General features: G+C 43.4%; 1 protein-coding gene across 2 annotated transcripts in view; it reads left to right on the forward strand.

Moving 5' to 3' along the window:
* The window catches only part of PTGFRN (prostaglandin F2 receptor inhibitor), a 65,630-nt gene that overhangs the window by 25,890 nt on the left and 23,932 nt on the right, over nt 1-15,808 (forward strand). The window contains exons 2-5 of one of the 2 annotated variants that reach the window (XM_050973257.1): nt 2,449-2,814; nt 3,678-4,097; nt 6,961-7,344; nt 10,573-10,998. In XM_050973257.1, coding sequence (XP_050829214.1) covers nt 2,449-2,814; nt 3,678-4,097; nt 6,961-7,344; nt 10,573-10,998 — 1,596 coding nt within the window. The remainder of the gene's footprint in view (nt 1-2,448; nt 2,815-3,677; nt 4,098-6,960; nt 7,345-10,572; nt 10,999-15,808) is intronic. The other variant, XM_050973260.1, reaches the window with a different exon arrangement.

The following is a 15,808-nucleotide window of genomic DNA, read 5'->3' on the forward strand; positions in this document are numbered from 1 at the left end:
AGGGTTTTTGTGACCTTGGAATAAGAGAAACTGAGCTGTCGGTGCTAATCTCAAACACAAATGTGCAGCCCTTGCCACATTAGTCATGCCTTTGTCACCTCTAGATTGGATTAGTGCAGTGCACGGTATGTGGGTCTACAGCTGAAGACACATGCAGAACAGTGTTGTCTGCTTGTTTTAGTGTCACCAGAGAGTATTTTCTAGAGAGATGTCAGTGCTTGAAGAGTGCCCTCAGTCAGGATCCTGAGCTGACTTCTCACAGTGGTTTGCTGGAAGCTGGTTTGACTGTCAGGCTTTAAAGCTTACCTGCTGCTGTTCTGCTTTCTGTAAGAGGATAAGTTGAAGGATTGAATGCAACTTAAGACTTTGTGAGGAAGCATATCAGAGCCCTGTAGCTTGCTTTATTTTTTGTTGATTGTTTTTCTCTGTGGATGATTTTATGAATTTATTGTGGTGCTTGGGTTAGGAGATGTGTCCTTGAAGACATCTGTCTGTGGAACAGTCAGATGTCTTCTGTTAGTGGAGGTTTTCCTCTCCAATGCACATGTGAATGGCACAGCAAAGTCCAGCTTCCTTGTTAGGACTAGTCAATCACTTGATCAGGTATATAATAACAGTCCCCTGGGAGGGATAGAAGGGGTAGGAGATTAACCCCAGTCTGCATTACAAATAAGTTTAATGAAGTACTAATGTTGAATATAGAAGGTCATGGCAGTGAGGAAATTGGACTGTTATGACTGAGCCTGTACCTGTGAACAGCCTGCAAAGTAAAGAGCATGGTAAGAGTTCTGAACTGGGGAGGTAAAGGCAGTTTTAGTGCTTGGTTCAACTGTTTGCTGAACTGTAACTGCAAAAAAAATTATGCTTTTTCTCTTGCAGTTGTGCTCAGTGTGTACAGCTGCTTGTGTAGTTTTTAAATGCCCACAGAAATCTTATTCTTTAACACATCCTTCTCCACACTGCTCTGGAGTGGGCAAGCTGTGCTTTATAGCAGGTTCTCCAGTGGGGTTTCTGTTCACAAGACTCTTGCCCACACTTGGACACCCATTGGCATGATGAGGCCTAAGCCAGCAAGTGGAGTCCTAATCTACAGCAAGAAGATGTGCAGAGTGATGGGAGGGAAAAGCTCAGCAAATATACTGGTGTTCATATTACTAGCCTGGTGGCTTTCCCAGTGGACTTGGTGAATTGTAGCAGATGTGAGATGCTGTACTTTGTGTGTTGGGGGGTTGTTTGTTTAAATTTGTCTTTTCCTCTGTGGTATCTCAGATCAGTTTTTTGGTCCAATTCCTTTTGTTGTTGTTAGATGTCTTCTTGGTTGAACACTGAAAGAGCTGTCTTTCAGTGTTCTGGCTTCTGTTCTACCTGGCTGTTAAAATATTTTGCTATGGATGTGGAGGTGGTGGGATGCAGTAAGCTGTTCATGTTTGAAGGCTGAGTTTAGGTAGTACTCATCTCTTAAGAGATTTCTCTGGTTGGAGCTATGAATCAAAGCAGTTTGCTCTTTGGAGAAGTAAGGACCTGTCAAAATCCATGTGCAGCTGCTGGGGTTATTCTCTGGCCTACTGAGCCAAATCAACCAGAAGAGTCTCTTGCTGTGTCTCTGCCAGGTCCTCTGGCTTGTTTAAGTGGTTCACACTTCTGCCTGGAGCATAACATTCTGCTTTGCCAGCTTTTGCAGAAAACTGCTGTTGTCCTTTCCTTCTGGTGAGATGGTCCCAGAAAACACAGTCTGAGCTCTGTGTGTTCCTCTGCTTTGGAGGCAGCCTGCTCTGCTCATGCTCCCAGGTTCTGGGCCTTCACCAAAGAGCAAACCTGTGGTTGTAGAAATCCACTCAAGCAAACTGTGTCCATTATAATCAGTTCTTCCTTTTGAATCAATTTGAAGGGCAAGGAATCTCACCTGTGTTTGAGAAGCCATGACCCTTTAGGGCAGCTGTGACTATACTCATTTTGGGAGAACATCAACTTAAAATTCTTATGGCACTCACTCTAGGGGAGAATTAATTTCCTACTTCAGACTCTCTAGTGGTATCAGCAGAAGTTTTATAAAAATTCCTGAGTAGATTATGCCCTCATTGTAGTAATGAAAACCACTTATTAATGTTGTTTAAACATCTTACATAGCACTTCCCTTGTAGTAGAGAGACTGTTACCCATTGGATCTATGGCTAATTCTGTTCTTTTTTTTTTTTTTCCTCTTTACAGTTTTCTCTTAGTTTGTATTTTGTTACCTCTCGTGGTATTAGATAAGGAGTGCAAAAAAGATTGCCCACACTAAAAATGGTGTGTTTCGAGGCTCCCGCTTCAGTGAGATGAAATGTTAATGGGAAATATTGCTCTTACTAGCTCTTGCTTTCTGCAGAGTGGGATGCCCAACCTTGGCATGTTTAATTGGTGTTTTCCTGGTTATCCTAACTGCACACTGTTCTTCATTCTCCTGCCTAGCTTTCTGCAGAGGGCGCATTGTGAGAGTGCCCAAAGGTCCCCTCATTCGAGTGGTGGGCACGGAGGTGGCGATCCCGTGCAGCGTTAGTGACTATGATGGACCCAGTGAGCAGAACTTTGACTGGGAGTTCTCCCGGGAGACTGACTTCGTGCGGATAGTGAGTACCTGGGATTCTACCTTCACCTCTGAGGAGTACCAAAAACGTGTGGGCCGCGGGGATATCAAACTGAGACGGAGCAGCAACGATGCTGTGGAACTTGTGATTAGGAACATCCAGCCAGCTGACCAAGGGAGATACAAATGTTCCACGCCCAGCACTGATGCCACCGTTCAGGGAAATTATGATGCAGAGGTCCAAGTGAAAGGTATTTCTGAAGAGTGAGGTGTGCTTTAAATTTGTTTTTGATATTGATTATAGATATACATTTAAGAATGTTGATTTTCTGTTGTTTATGATCATTGTGATTTTTCATTTCTTTTCTTCTTCTTCTTCTTATTCCTCTTTAATTCTCCTAAAGCCAGAATTTAAAATTGGGAAATATGATAGCAAAGGCAAGTGAGGTGAAGAAGTGAAGAGAGGCTGTTTACTATAAACACCACTTTTCTTTTTTTCTGTCTAGTAAATATGTAAATAAAACACTAAGTGGTGGGTTTTCTGAAGATGTCTGCAAATATTTCATGTCCCTAATCCTCTTGGTAGAGAAGCTACATTCAGGTAAAAACCACAGGCTGCCTTCTCTCTCAGTTTTAGTGTCATTTAGGGATCTTTCTGTATGAAGGAGGTAATCTTCCTTTTCTCCTTTATAGCATGTTGATACTACAGTCTTGTCCTAGCTTTGCTCTATCACTTAGCATTTTTCAGTATTAAATTTGGACACTATTTCTTTTCCCATGTCTCATTTTTTACTCACATATCAAGATTATATCAAGATTAGTTTTGTATGGGAATAGTCAAAATGATGATGTTTGGATGAGAAGCTAAAGTGAGTGGAAGGATAAATGAATTCTTGTCTTGGCTTGTTTAAAGCAGAGCACTTCCTTTAGTGCTTTTTCAGCCGAATTTCCTTCTTCCTGGAATATTGTTCTGTGTGGGAGAAGGAATGATTGGCAAGGTGTTGCTCTGTGGTGGTTTTATTGCCTCACATCTGAACAGCTCACTGTGGGTGTTCTCTACTTGATTCTGTTTTATGATGCTTCTATCGTTTGGGTTTCTTTTTTTCCCAAATAGTGATTTCCGACGGTTTGTCCGTGAGCGGTTCCAAAGCTCGTTCCTCCACGTCTCTCCGGCTGTCTGAGGGCGACTCCTTCAAGCTGCGCTGCTCGGCGACCACCACCTCCCCGGAGCACACCCACCTGCACGTCACCTGGCAGGTCAAGAGCGGCTCCTCTTGGCGGGACATCCTGTCTTTGACTCACGAGGGCAAGTTCCAGCCGGGCCCTGGCTACGAGGAGCGCTACCGCAGCGGGGACATCCGCCTGGACACGGGAGCCAACGACACGTACCGGCTGTCAGTGTCCCAGGCCTCCTCTGCGGATGGCGGGGCCTACCGGTGCCTCGTGAGCGAGTGGGTGAGAGGGGCGGACGGCTCGTGGCAGAAGATCCAGGAGAAGAGCGTGGAGATCGCCACCGTGTCCATCCAGAGGACCGGTGAGTGCTCCTGGTGGGCTGCGTCCAGGCTCTGGTGCTTTGGGGTCAGCTGAACGAAGCGAGGGTGCGTTCCAGCAGAACCTGGAGTGCTCTTTGGATAGCTGGCCTGTTAAATCCACAACATCATTTTTCTAGCTTTTTTTTGGAGAAAAGGGCATGGAATGATTGCCTGGAACCTCTTAGATGCCTAGACGCAGATTTTATCTCATCCTTCATTCACTTCAGAGGGCTCATGGTTTTTATATTTCTTAAATAAACATTATATTTAACACCTGGTTCCCCAAAGCCTTCCCTCTGCTCTCTTATTAACACAGGGCTCCATAGCATTAAACAGCTGCACTTCCCCTGTGAAAGTGGCTCGTGATTCAGTGATAGATGTGGAGCTTTTCTGTATGCTGTTTATTAAAATAGTGTGGAAAGATCAAGAGAAAGGAGGAAGGCAGTGATAATTTAACAGGGCAAATTACCCAATGATTTTTATCACTGGTCTGATTGCTCTGCTCTGTTGGCAGGGGTCTAGGACAGTAATGGTTCTGTTAAACACATCATTGCATGCTTGGCTAAGGAGACAAAAATACATGCAGCGCTGTGCTGAGGATATCCAGATATCCCTGCCCATACAGATTTCAGGACTAGATGCACTAAGCACTTGATTGCATTTGCATTATCACTGCTGTTGGAGGAGGGAGAGCGGGGGTGATGCACCTTAACACTCAATAGGTGGAAAAACAGGCAGAGATGGTCCTTCAGAAATATGAGATTATCACAGTATTTTAGAAGTGTTCAGACAGGAGGGGTATCTTTTCATTTTTGTAATCCTTTAATCACTATAGGGAGAACCCAGAAGTCTGGGATTCTTTGATTGGCTCATTTGGATGTAGTTTTAGTGTCTTGGTGGTACTTAGCCTGTGAAATTTTACTGGATCAATCTGCCCCCTCTTTTTCAAGGTGTCTGTTACACAGATAAGCTTGCAGGTGCTCTCTGCTGACACAGGACTTGCCTCTTTAAGAGCTGTAATTCTCTATTTTTGAGACACTTTTGCAGTGTTTGGTTTAAGTATGTGGGGTTTAATCAGTGGCTGAAAACAGCATGAGGCTGGCCAAGACCAGTGGTAGAGTTTTTTGATGTGGTTTCGGTGTGTGGTTTGTTTGTTGTGGAGGTTTTTGTTTGTTTTGCTTTGGGTTTTTTCACCTACATTTTAAGCTCAGTCATTAGCAGCACTGGCACTTTGTCAGGGGCATTCTTAAAGTTATGCTGAGGGGATGGGTTGTTCTCCAGCAAAATGCAGTATACACATCCTGTAGAAGGACTTGAAGAGTATCTTGTGCTGACATCTGAAATCTCTGCATTTGCATGCTGAAAGAACTTGAGATGTAAGTGGTTATATGCCTATGGGTAAACTCTCTTCAAGTCCCTCTATGTGCATATATTGCCAGATTGTGAATGCCCATCACTCATGGAGACAGAAATGTTGCTTGGAGAATTGCTGCTCTTAACCTTGCAGATGAGTCTTAGTTTGTATTCTGGTGTTAGTCTGTTAAATTAGCTAGGCTTTCCTACTGATTTTAATCCCATGATAAGACAGTGAGGCAAGTCCCAGTGAGAGATTCATCTGAACTTGGTTTTAGCACTCAGGTGGGGCCTTCTACCCTCTGTCCAGTTTGACTGCTCTGAGTTATCAGGTGCTGAGGGGTGAGAATGAGCCTTGCTTGGTTTTATTGGCAATAGTTCTGACTACTCAGTTTGGCTCTAGCCTTCATGTGTTGTGTCTCATTCCAGATAATAGTCCGAGGAAGTTTATGCAGATAAGGAACTATTATGTAGTAGAACATGGTTTTACATACAAGTCACTAATCTCAGCAGAGCCACAGCTGCTAGTTTAAAGCAGGTATCACTATTCTTGCTCATGCTGAAAAGAGCCACTGTACAGCAGCCCTGTCCACTGGCCTCAGTGGAGACTTTAGGAGCAGCTGCATTACACACTGTGGGAATGGTGCTGCACTGAGACAGATCTAATCTTCAGGCAGTGTAGAACGAGTGAATGAGCAAGTGAAGACATGTGGTAGCCTGGTCTTGACACTGTGATTCCATGGTTTTCTTTTTAATATTCTGTATCTAGTCCTATTTGAGTGCTGGCTATGACCATATGTGATATGTATATTAGAAATATTCACAGGCCAGTGGTTGCTAAGTGTGTTTGCAGTGGCTGTTGGTGTTGCTTTGAAGTCCCCAGTGTGTGTTGTTCTGTGCAGTAAGTGGAGAAATCAGCAGTATAGGGAGTTACTGCTGCCTTCTGGTTGCTTCCCTTTCATGTTTTTGCAGCACACCTGAGGTCAGCCGGGACTCCAACATGTGGCCATGGCTGCTTCTCATCTAAATCTGCTCTGTTCAAGGAGCTCAAAAATGTCAGCAGAAACCATGTTGAGTTCCAATGTAGTTCCTAGTGATTTCTGTAGATGCTTGGTCTTCAGAGGCATAGTCCTAAAACACTTTGACACTCCTTGAGTGAGACTGAAAAATCCTCTACATTTTCCTGCTGTGCAAAGGTGATGTGCAGTCTGTGGATGAGACAAAGCCTTCATGGACCAGTTGCTGTTGGGTTATAAAAATGGTGTTCTCCCTCCCTTTCTCCCCTCTGCCCTCATCATACATCCCTTGCTTGACTGATAATGTGTATTGCCCTTGTAATAGATCACTCAGCTCAATATCCAATAGGCATTTGAAGGTTGGGCTCCTGAGCCTGTTCAGATGCTCCTGTTATAAAATGTGAAGTCCTGGATAACTTTGAGTGAACTATGTTTATTAAAAGTAACAAATAAAAAAATATTTTTTTGTTTGAATTTTTGTGTCTCTCTTTCCAAGCTCTAGATGTGGTCATCTCAACCAGCAATGTGTCCGTGACTGAAAGAGACTCCCTGGATCTTACATGCAACATCACAACAGACAGAAGTGGTATTTTCCAAGCAGAGGTGATGTGGTATTTTTCTGCATCACCTGATGACACCTTGTCAGATGCTCAGCTCTTGCTGAGCATGGACCACGATTCTGTTGTCAGTGATTCAACTCTCATCAGCCTCAGCCATGTAGACAGGAACTCCTATCGGCTCTTGGTGCGTGATGTGGATGTGGAGGACTCCGGCTACTACTTCTGTGAAGCTGCTATCTGGGTGCCACTGCACAATGGGAGCTGGCATAAGGTGGTGGAGAGGACCTCTGCACCAGTCAGTGTGGTGGTGACAGCACTGGGTGAGTGATTGTGCTGTCAGACTTCATGGGTAATGTTTCCCTCAATCCTTGGCCCCGTCAGAAAAGGGAGAGGACCTTGCAGAATCTCTTCTGCACCAATGTTTCTCTTGTTTGCATCTATTATCTGTATGTAGGCTTCTCTCTCACATATATTTCTCTTTGTGCAAATATCCTTAGAAGTAAAGTTACCTGGGAGAATTACTTAAAATGAAACTCCAGTAAAACTTCTTAAAAAGCCTTTTGTTTTACAGATAGGTCTAGATATGTCAGCCTACCCAATCTGTTCCATAGTTTATTCTTGAGGAGATAATAGCTTCAATTTAGAGGCAGTGAAACTCAGGATGTTGTTGCAGAATGGTGTAGGTAAGGTATGTGCATCTGCTAAATTGTACAAGGTATTGGAAGCATGAATGAAGCTGGATCTGAACTGGCAGAACTGTAGTGCTTGGTGCCTATTCCCAGCTCTGACTGGAAGGAAGCATCCAGGCCCAAACCCTTTCAATGTACCCTTTCAGATCCTCTTGTCATGAGAAACTGGTGGTACTATCCAGTTACAAAGGCAGAGCTCCTCCAACATGAAAGTGCTGAATGAGGCTAGCATATAGAGAGCCTGTTTTTGAGCAATAAATAGCTGTGCCATAAGGTTAAATCCCATCAACAATGACTTTAAATGTTGCATTTTAGCATTGTGCAGAGCAGCTGAGCCGTGGCTGTCTCCAAGTACACTTGTAATGTGTACTAAAGTGCACAAGTGATTAATGTCTTCATTTCCTGTCTTCATTCAGCCATCCACATTGCACATTTAACTTGTGAGTGTTCCCTCCTTTCCCCACTTGTGTGCATGTGCAGTCATGCACGTGTGTCCATGTGTGTACAGATGCACTTGCACGCTCGTGTGCACTCTTGTCGTACATGTAGGACTTCTCTTTACGCTTTCCATTCTAATTTAGCATTATTTGGGAACTGGAGAAAATAAAATCTGCTTTTCAGCAGATGCAGATGCTTGGTTGCTAGGGAGAGGGAAAGCAGAATAAATTTTCAGTGTTTCAGGTTTTCAACTGCATCCAGAATTTACCAACTCCTCCTCCTTAATGGAAGTTAAGAGCTCCTGGAGTATTAAGTCATTGAATTGTCAGTGAGGCTGTTCTTTGACAGCTGACAGAATGGAGGAATGAGGTTTATCCAGCCAGCCTTTTATTCTTTCTAAATCCTGTGTTTGAGTGTCTGTCAGGGTGAAGCGCCTGTCTGGAGTGGTGCTATCAAAGAGAAACTCTCTTCTTAGGGTCCTTCCCCTGCCCACAAATAAAACAAACCTCAAGCGATATTCTGAGAACTTGGGATTCTTGTGGCTTTTTCTTTCTTGTGCCCCTGTCTAGAGAAGTTCATCTACTTTCATAATCTTTGTTGCTTTGAAAATACTACTTGGTCTTGAATGCCTTCTTTTTGAGGGGAAGGCGTGGCAAAGAGGGAATGGTAAGAGGGTTGTAGAGTCTCAGCAATACATCATGAGGCCCTGGAGTAAACTACTCTATTGTGAATGAGAAAAGAAGAGCAGTGTGGCTGTAGGGTCTAAGGGGTCTTACACAAAAAGTGGGGTTTGGCCATCATTATTAATCTATGCTTTTGTTGTAGCAAAATTTTGTGCATTTTCTTTTTCTTTTGTGTTGCCCTGAAAATGTGCAGAAATCTCCCCATGCTCACTGGTAGTAAGTACCAGTGTAGGTACCACAGTCTTTGTAAGCAGTGCTTTTATGATTTTATGTTGCCTAATGTCACAGAAACTCACTGCCAGTATTGCCAGATTCTCTGGGGTCTGATGTGTGTAGCTGCCCTTGTTCTTGCTCGATGCAAGGACACTGGTGAGAGATCTTTTCTGCAGGCTGACATAGAAGCAGCCCAGCTTGTTTGCTACAATTGTTTTTATCCTTTGCATCTCAAGTCCAAAAGTGCATATGCACACAGAGTTTCCACAGCAGTTCTATTAAGATGCTTTATTATCTTGGCTTGTTGGTGAGCTAAGCCCAAGTTTTAGCCTTAGATTGCCTTCTTTGTCCCAATTATAGCTTCAGTTAATTGTTTCTAGGAGGGCAAAATGCCAAGTAAAACATAAAGCAGGAAATAAATACGGAGTGCTGAATACAGTTAGGCTGTAAAAGCCCTGTGATGAGTATTGGCCGAACAGTTGGGAAGCTGGTCATTTTTCTGAATTATAGTAGACAGCAAGACAAAAATATTCTAATACTAGTAAATAAATATGTATTTCCTTTGTGGTGTGAGGTTCTTGCTGTAATCTTTTTCCTTTACTATCTCTGTAGTCTGAGAGAAAATAGTCATGCGGCTCCCTTATCGCTTTTAGGCTTTGGGCAGCCAGCTAGTTCAGATTTAAATACAACAGCCCCATTCTTAACCCGTGAAACTCAGGCACTGATTTTCCAGCCTGAGATATTCCAGCCTCACAGCTGCACAGCACATACTTCTCTATTCAGAGTGTGAAGCTTTTTTCTGATCTATACATCTTCAACTGTTATCCTACTTAGTATTTATTGACCAAGGTAGTATTTAAACTGCTGACCTCTGAAATTTACTGTGCTCAGCTCTTGGTGCTGCCTCTGGCCAGTGCCAGTGGTGTTCCATGTTCCCTGGTTTGGGTGTCTGGGTGGGTGAACTGTTTGGCTGGTTTTCACCATTCTTAAACTGTTGTAGAGACACAATGGGATGGTTAAGTGTGGAAAATAAGGCATTTCAAGATGGGAGATGGCCTCTTATCCTGGAGAGATTTTGGGAAAATGGGATGTCTCTGGTCAGTCCAAAGCTAGAGGATAACCAGTGTCCTGCTGCAGGCTGGGCCAGGCATTTGACAGATGCAAAAAGTGGCTGGCTGGGTTGAAATTGAACCCACAGGTGGGTTCTTGGGGGCAGGCCTAAAGGAGGGAATTATTTTGCTCAATAAGCTCTATTAGTCCTGATTTTTCTGAAATGGTCTGACTAGACCTATGAAATGGAGTGTCCTGTTTGGAAATGCAGGCTTAGGGGTACGTGTGTCAGAGTAGTGTGAGTCTGAGAACCAGAGTCAAAGTTCCAAGGTCTTGTAAGAAAAATGCATATTGTGGCACTTAGCTTGGATGCTAAAACTGGATGTTAGAAGTTAGTATATCTTTTAATTAAGTCTGACATTTTTTCCCTTCTTGTACCTCCTAACATGTTTCTTCTGCGTTTTCTCTCCTGCAGAGCCAGACTATGACGTGTTCCTGAATGCCTCTAAAACACCCAAGTTTTCAGATGACCCCACAGAGCTCAACTGCAGGATCACAAACGTCCAGGACACCGAAGCAAACATCCGCTTCACCGTGTCCTGGTACTACAGGCAGCGCCTGCCCGGTGACGACGTGGTGGCAGAGCAGCTGCTGGCTTCCATGGATGCAGACTGGGCTCTGCTGCTTGGGGACAGGGGCAGAGAGCGGATTCAGAATGGGGAAATAATCTTGTCTAAAAAGTCTGCTGACACCTTCAGTTTGAGAATCCAGTGGACTTCAGAGAGTGACAGAGGGGATTATTTCTGTGTCATCTCGGCCTGGAGTAGGCACCGCAACAACAGCTGGGTGAAGAGCAAAGATGTGACTTCTGCATCTGTCAACATTTTCTGGGCTACACAAGGTAGGAACTTTACACCTGGCTGGCTGAGAGTAGGCTTGTCAGCCAGAAGGCCTGCTAATGGGCTTTGGAAATGGGGTTCTGTGTTGATGTGATGGGGTTCTGTGTTGATGAAAGTTTAAAAGCACTGTCAACTTGTGTAAAGGCCTCTTATCAGTTGAGGGGAATAACTGCTTTACATCACTCCTTTATTTTGCATCACTACTTTACCTACTTTATCAGTTTTATGCAACAGTTTGGAGTGGAAGTGAAAAGGAAAAGATACCACCAAAGGAGAGTTTCCATCAAGCTGGTGAGACTTCCAGGAGCTGGGCTGGAAGTGGAAGGAGTGGCATCCAGCAGCATTGCTGTGGTCATTGCTCACTTTTGTGGCTTGGCATATTTTGGTCTCTTTAGGGTACATCTTGCTGCTAATAACAGGGTTGTACTGAGGTGAAAAGAGGAATGTCACTTTGTCTTCTCTGTCTGACAGTTTGGGACTTGTGGTTTTCTTGTTCTCTTCTACAAGCCCATGTTTAAAAGGCAATTCTGAGGATGTTCATGGGCATAGTACTACCAGAGTATCAAAAAATAAATGGGTAGCTGAATAAAGTAATTAAGTGGTTTGCTTGGATCTTGGCCTTTTTTACGGAAAAGTGAACTAACTCTAATCAGTATTTAACTTATTTTGGGGGCATTTTTTAGAATCTTAATAGTTACCTGAAGTTGCTTAACTCTGGTTTAAAATGGGATCTGTGTTTCCTAGATGTGCTGTAGAGTGGTACTGTTTTGGCTCAAAACAGTAGAGTGAAGTCATTCAAGAGTATCTGTTGGAGAGCATCAAAAAGGTTAGGATAACCTGGTATGCAATGCCTTTGTCAAAAATCCGTGCTTAGCTAAGCTGCATTTATCTTGATAGACTAGTTTAACAGTCTAGCTTAGGCATCCACAGGCAGAGAACTATATTTCAGAGACAAGCAATTTGAAATAATTTTGAAGTTGTTTAGGGATAATCCCTTAACAGCAAATTGGAAATCTTCTGCTGTGATTCTGTTTCAGTGGAGAAAGAATTGCTGGGCTGCTTGCTCAGAGCTCCAAGCGTGTGGTCCAGGGAAAGGTTTGGGGGTTTTTTTTGTGTTTGTTCATTTGTAATTTTTTTTTTATCCCTGAAGCTGACTTCTCCAGCAGGACTGAGAAGTCTCATTAATGCTGGATGTTGGTCACAATTAGTTCAGTGTTATGCCACAACACGGAGTGTGTGCATGTGCATGCCAGTGTAATGGATCGTCGCCTTCGGAGCAGCTACAGAGACCAGCTGGAGTTGAAAAGTCTCAGCCTGTGTTGACATTTCTGAGGGAAAACAAACCGTGACAGGTGTGAACATTCCCTTGTTTCTGGTTTTGTTCCAGAAACTCTGCTAATTTTGCAGCACAAATGTAAATGTTATAGTCCCTGTGCTGAAAAGTACGTTCTGTTGGCAAAGCTTAGGGTTGGGGTATTTATTATGTGAAAGTGAGCTCTCCTACAAAAACCCTCCCCTCCTGAAAAAGAATGTTATATATATATATATATATATATATATGAGGTGGGGAGGGCGAAATAGAGGTTTGATTTCCCCTTCTCTTCCCCCCATCAACTCCTCCTTCAGCAGTGCAGCCCCAAATGCCTCTCCCTGTGTGCCCTGGCCTCTGCCATATCCTATTCCTGTGAGCTGCAGACTCTGCTGCTGGGAGCCCAGTGCTGTAGCCAGCAGCTATGAAGGAGTTAATCTGCTGCTGCCTGTGCTCTCTGACTGTTGTTTTGACAAGTATCTCTGGTGATTTGAGTCCCTAACTGCTCCCAGTGCTTATAAAAGCCAGCAGCCAGGCTCCCACGTGTTTGCCTAAGGAGAGAACAGAAATTTGCCTCTTCCTTGCGTAGCTTATGCCTATACAGAGACTTTTCTTCCATCTATTTCATTGCTTTCATCTTCTTTGTTGATTTTAGAGCACTGCTTTGGAGGAGGATGTTAGAGAAAACTCACTTTGGAGACAATTGTTCTGAGTTCTTGAGAAAGGAGAAATGGGGTTTATATTGTGTCTGTGGGTCTCTCAGTAAAGAGGGGTGTTCAGAGCCTTTATTCAAAATGTAAATGTTGTGTAAACATGTAAAAAACCCTTTTTTGTGCCTTTTATAATAAGTAGTGTGTTTGCCCATTTGAACTTGGGGTTTTATTGTCTCTGTTTTCTGTTTTATTCTACAGGGGCCAATAATGCTCACACATTTTTCTGCTTACTCAGCTTTGCAAGTGCAGCCAATTGCTATCATAGATCACTGTTGTTTTTGACATAGTCTGCCTGATATGTTTCTTCCCCCCTTCTACTTCTTCCCCTGCCAAGGTGACAAAGAAGGCATCTCTGTCTCATCTCAGAAATTAAAAACATCAGTTGTATTATGTTTTGCTTATTTAGAGTACAAATTCCAGTCAGTGAAAAGGGGTAAAGAAAGGGAGGAAACCTTTTCTGACTAGCTCTGTAAATGATTTTCAACCCAGAAAAAAGTTTGATATTCTAAAAGATAATTTTATTTATTTATTTGAATACGGGTTACATTTAGAACACAGATACTGTTTGCATTGAAAAAAATCAATGCTTTTTTCCTAAACCAGTGTTGTCAACTTCAGATCTGCATGGAGTACTTAGCAGAAGAAAACATTATCTTTTAATTGAAATTCCAAATCCCAAAGGTCCTATTATTTGGGGTTTTGTTAATACTTCTGTCTTTAATTTACAAAATAATTATATTTAACATAATATTACTTGTCCTAAATGTTTGCCTAGGCCCTCCCATCACACTTAATTGGGAGCAAGGGTGCCTTAATCTTTCAGACAGTCCTGCAAATAGAGAACAGATAATATTTCTGCCACCTACTTTTCTTTATCATTGCTGATGTATCATAGACACACAGTTCCCCCCAGGCACAGAGATCCCCATGGTGCTAAGCTGGAGTGTGCCTGTGCCAGTTGGGCTGTAGGGGCAGGAGTTCCTGCAGTCAGGTGTGTGTTCTGTGTTCAGGTGTAGGCTGCAGTGCAGGCTTTGGTGTGCTGCTGTGCTTCCAGAGCTGCTGGGGCTCTGGTTGTACCTCGGGGTGTTGTACAGCCATCTCCTACCATGGCAAAGCTGTCACTGCCTTAATGTCTGCTGCATTCCCTGCACTTTCAGCCTCATCAGTGCACTGGGGGATGAACCCCAAGATTCCTGTCAGCAGCTTCAAGCAGTGCTGTGGCTCCAACATTGCTGTCAGCCCTGGCCAATGTGCTGCTTTTCCAGCTGGAGTCAAAGCAGTGCAGGGGAAGGTGTTTGCTGTTTATTCTTAAGTCTCCTTGGCCTTGTAGCTGTTGGGCTTCTCTAGAGATTTGCCTGGTATAGATGAGGTGAAAACTGGTTTTGGTCACTACCCAGGAAGTGCTCTTGAAGCTAAGTACACACTTTGTGGTGGAAGAGCAACAGGAGAATAACAGTGTGGCTTAACCACTTGGACTGGCCAGTGATGGAAGGCAGAAGCTTGCGCTGCCAGGCTCCAAAGTACAGTTTACTGAAATTTTATTTGAGTCATTTGGCCAGGATTTCTTCTGTTGCTAGCCCTCTGTCTTGGAGTAGTGCCCAAGCTTTGGGTATGGTTTACTTAGGAACTCTTCCCCTACTGCTTTCCAGAATAAACTGCAGATTGCAGCCTCCTGTATATGACCAAGCAGGGTGTGTTTTATTGTGCTTTTCATTCATGGAGCTTTACAAGGAGGAGATGAGACTCCACATGGGACTGCAGGCATGTATGCAGACAGGCAAGTGTGCAAAGTGGTGGTCAAGACACACACTGCTTCCTTGGCAATTCCCAAAAGATTAGAAATGAGACCTTAGGCTGCAGTTCTTGGAAGAAAACATTCATTTGACCTCTCTGGCTCATCTTATGCTGCAAGATCTGATGAGTAATTTCTGCTAACAGGAAACATGAAGAGATTTTCCTTTCCCTCTTAATTTTCTGTGCAGATTACTGTTATTTCTAAGATAAGTGCCATATCTTTGGGCTGCCCTCTTTTTCATAATGTGGACTCTTACACACACAGCTACATGCTTTTCTAGGTGGGGGTGAAGGAGTGCTAATTATATTTCATCTGCTGCTACTGAAGGAGAACAATATTGGCACAGAACCAGCTTATTAAGAATGGTGATCCAGGTTTTTCTGGTTGATAGGATGTGGAGCCTTTTTGTTGTTGTTGTTTTACCTTGCTACATATGCAGGTCTCTAATATTATGGCAAATACAGAAACATCCCTTTGATCTTTTTTTGACTTTGTTGTGAAAAGAAATATTCAGCACCTGTATGTGATGGGTTGTGTGTCCCCTTCTCTATTCTGTTCTAAATTTCTTATGGTCTAACGAAGAGGGGGTGCCTCTGCCTTGTGTGTTCATCCAAACTAAGGATCTCAGGAGTTTTTGAAGGTAGAAAAATGCTTTGAAAGAACTTGCATAAGAACATAACTCCTTGTTCTCTGTTCAGCATCCTAATTTCTAACCCTTTGAACTCTATCACTGTTCTCCAGCTGCATCTCTGGGCCTCAGTTGTTCTCTTCCACACTCTACCAATGGCATTTTTGCTGTTGTCCCATACTACTGCCACTCCTTTCTCCTTTTCCTCTAGCAGAAATACCTAGTGAAAAGCATTTGCTATTGCCTTCAAATGGAAAACCATTAAAGGATGTCTAGGGACAAAATTTGCTCTGTCCTTGTTGGGGACAAGGCACTGCCCTTTCTGCTGCTGCCTGACCTGTGGCTCAGGGAGTAGTGGAAGTTAAGG

The sequence above is a fragment of the Serinus canaria genome, chromosome 1, assembly GCF_022539315.1.
Source record: "Serinus canaria isolate serCan28SL12 chromosome 1, serCan2020, whole genome shotgun sequence".
NCBI classification, from domain to species: Eukaryota; Metazoa; Chordata; class Aves; order Passeriformes; family Fringillidae; genus Serinus; species Serinus canaria.